The sequence below is a fragment of the Priapulus caudatus genome, unplaced genomic scaffold (assembly GCF_000485595.1).
Source record: "Priapulus caudatus unplaced genomic scaffold, Priapulus_caudatus-5.0.1 Scaffold2171, whole genome shotgun sequence".
Classification (NCBI taxonomy): domain Eukaryota; kingdom Metazoa; phylum Priapulida; class Priapulimorpha; order Priapulimorphida; family Priapulidae; genus Priapulus; species Priapulus caudatus.
In genome coordinates, this window is record NW_014579232.1 from 14,125 (window position 1) to 17,487 (window position 3,363).

General features: G+C 51.1%; 1 protein-coding gene across 1 annotated transcript in view; it reads right to left on the reverse strand.

Moving 5' to 3' along the window:
• LOC106818336 (eukaryotic translation initiation factor 4B-like) overlaps positions 1–3,363 on the reverse strand; it is a gene marked incomplete at its 3' end in the record, with an annotated part of 22,427 nt that overhangs the window by 8,984 nt on the left and 10,080 nt on the right. Inside the window, exons 4-7 of the mRNA XM_014823051.1 lie at positions 3,058–3,174; positions 2,527–2,692; positions 1,404–1,808; positions 303–505 (exon numbers count right to left, since the gene is read on the reverse strand). Of these exons, the coding sequence (XP_014678537.1) occupies positions 303–505; positions 1,404–1,808; positions 2,527–2,692; positions 3,058–3,174 (891 nt within the window). The remainder of the gene's footprint in view (positions 1–302; positions 506–1,403; positions 1,809–2,526; positions 2,693–3,057; positions 3,175–3,363) is intronic.

The following is a 3,363-nucleotide window of genomic DNA, read 5'->3' on the forward strand; positions in this document are numbered from 1 at the left end:
CCCCCCCCCCGACGTCCCGAATATCAAGATCGCACGTTGCGCGGTTAAGATTTGTGGCGTAACTGTTGACGCACGAACGGACTGACGGACGGACATTCATCTGTTCATGCGATTCTACAAGCTGCATCTGACTTCGTCAGCTGAGCTAAAAGTAAAAACATGTATAATAAAAATATAATAATACACACACACACACACACACCTCCTCCCCGACGTATCTCCTGGGTGTGCCACGCCCGCACGCACACACACAGACACACCTCCTCCCACCCACACCTCCTCCCGCACACACACACACGTACCTCCACCGGCTTATGCAGCTTCTCCTCAATCAGCAGCTCCTTTGCGAGCGTGTCCACCGGCTTTGCCCCGCCGAATATCGACTGCTGCGCCTTCGTCGAGGCGACAGCCTCCTCATCCTTCGGGGCCGACCTCGGCTTCAGCACCATCTTCGGCCGTTCGTGACCGGTGTCGTCGTCCCGTCCTCTGTAGTCGCGGCGACCGCCTGTAACCACGACGACGACGAAACAAACGCTGACGAGGAGTTATATGCTGGTGTAGCTCGAGATACGATGCCTACTGCGATACTTTTAAGAGAGACTACCTAGCAAACTATACAGTGTATACACTCAACCGCGATTCTACCAAACATGTGAACGCTTAGAAATCTGTATCGTGGAGTGCTTGGTAAACAACGACTACTGAACTGCGAATTGTCTCGCATTTCTTTTGTTATCTGAGTAACCTATGCTTCTCAATGCTATGGATTTCATTCAGTAGATGATCGATACGCATATCGTGAATGGCCAAATATATCGATACATGTATCGTTAAGGTTTGCCTCGCGATATATCGATAAATCGATCCCAACGCTGACACGCTCGCTTAACACGCGCTCACTATCGCAATATGCTCACAAATGATCTCTCGAGTGAGCCGACGTAAACCGATTCCGAGCGAAAATTCGACAGGCAGCAAAACGCGGACGTCCGACAATTTTGCGACAAGCGAAAAATAAAAACCCCACTCAGTCCTGGTCGTCTCACGCTACACGCCTCGAAATACGGCGGTTTTCTTCAGACGACTCGCATCAACACGAAGAAAATTCTTTGACAAACAAACACTAACATCTGGCATGCGCTTGCATTGCACATGACGAGTACAGTATGTGCGCAGGTGTGCGCGCGAGGCGGCATGGGGAAGCAACTTCGACAGGTATGCGATCAGACCGCGCAACCGATTAGAGAAGCTAAATAAAGAATAGATGAGCGAATGCCGACCATCAACTGTGAGTAACGCCTGCCTCCTTAAGGAATTGCACATTAAGGATTAGTTAATTGCGAGCTGTAGGTCGTTAGTCGCTTTATCTGCTAGCGTGTGCGCGGGTGGAAAGCACGACTCACCGCCTCTGTCGTCGTAGCCGCCGCTGCGGTCTCCGTATCTTCCGCCGCCACCTCCCCTGTCGTCTCCGTATCTGCCGCCGCCGCCGCCGCCGAAGCCGCCATCGCGTCGTCCGTACCCACCGTCCCTGCCTCCGTCGTCCCTGCTCCTGTACCCTCCTCCGTCTCTGCCTCCGAATCCTCCGTCTCTGCCTCCTCCGTAACCGCCGTCTCTTCCTCCTCCGTAACCGCCGTCTCTTCCTCCTCCGTAACCGCCGTCTCTACCTCCTCCGAAACCACCATCTCGGCCTCCTCCGAAACCCCCGTCTCTGCCTCCGTCCCTGCCTCCATCCCTGCCTCCGTAACTGCCAAATCCTCCATCTCTGCCTCCATCTCGACCCCCGAACCCGCGGTCGGAGCCTCTGTCGCCTGAAAATGGGAAAAGCGAAAACGTAACGCACGACTGACATGTGAAAATCTCTCCCAGCAATCTCTGCATTCTCTGCAAATTCATGCGATCCCTGAAAATTCTCTGCAGACACCGAAAATCTGCGACACGACATAGGAGACAGATCTGATTAGATTTAGACCCTGTTAATAATAGAACAGAAGTTTCAGTATATCTTCTGATGTAAAAACTGTATGTCCACTTAGTGTTCCGTCCGACACATGACTTTATGTGTGGTTCTCCTAGTTCAAACAATTATTGAGTGATTGTTTTCAAGTTGCAATTTAAATACATGTTATATAATGTTTATATTGTTAGATATATTTCTAAAATCTGACATGAACAACTGTAAAAAATGCTTAAATAACCCATCAAAATGTCCCGTCCGACACGTATGGAATCGCACAGAAGAATAAATGGGGGAATGCAGTTTGCACACTAGGGAAAGTTGAGCGGGGGTTGTGCACCCCGTAGGTATAGCGGGTCTACATTTCACACGAAATTGTGATTCAACTCGGGAATTTTTCCTACGCGAAACAAGACGCGAGACGAAACACGACATGAGCTAAAAGAACCAAGAATCCAAACTCCAGAACTTGAAGCAAGGATTTCAACAACAAAACACGATTTCCACTGCGTTCACTACACAGAGTCAGATGCGGCAGCATCACAGCAGACTCCACCGCACGCGTCTCTCACCGTATCCTCCTCGGTTGAGGCTCTCCTGCGGCGTCGGAGCCGCCCTCCAGTCTCCCTCCGTCTTGTCCTCCCCGTTGTCGTCATAGCGACCGCCTCCGAAGCCACGGTCGTTGTCGCGCTCTTGGGTTCCCGCGATGTCCACGCGAATCTTCCTGTTCATGAGCGTCTGCGCGAAAAAAAAGCGGCGACACGCCGGCATTGACACCGTCGATTCCGCAAGAGACACGAGACAATGTTTCCGTTAAAATCAACGGCCGAATAACTTAACGAACATCCGACGAATCGAGGGGAATTAACCAAGGTAATGGCTGTCGAGAAATCAAAGAGTCTCCTTCGTTACATAAATATTCTGATTAAAGTCCAAGGCAAAAGTAAGAGTACGAAGTTTAATAAGGTCCACGTCCACGTAGTAATAATGCCCATCGTGCTTCGTATCCAAGGCGAACTAGTGGGAACTAACTGACCATGGGAGCGGCTGTCGATAGAGAGAGATAGAGATCGAGAGATTTATACAGCATTCCCTTTCGTTACCTCGTCGTTCATGTTGATGGCCTGCACCAGAGAATCACGATCTTCAAACTCTGCGTAGCCGAAGCCCTTCAGGCGACCGCTGTCTCCTCCCTCGCGCGGCAGCCTAACCGACGTCACCTGCACGATACATCGCTCGTTAGATAAAGGTGACGGTAAAATGATAATCACACATGTGTACACAGATACAGACACGTGGGTCCCGCGAAACATCGCTCGTTAGATAACCGCACAAGGTAGAATCGCATGCACGCACGCACGCACGCGCACGCGCACGCACGCACACGCACACACGCGCACGCACACACA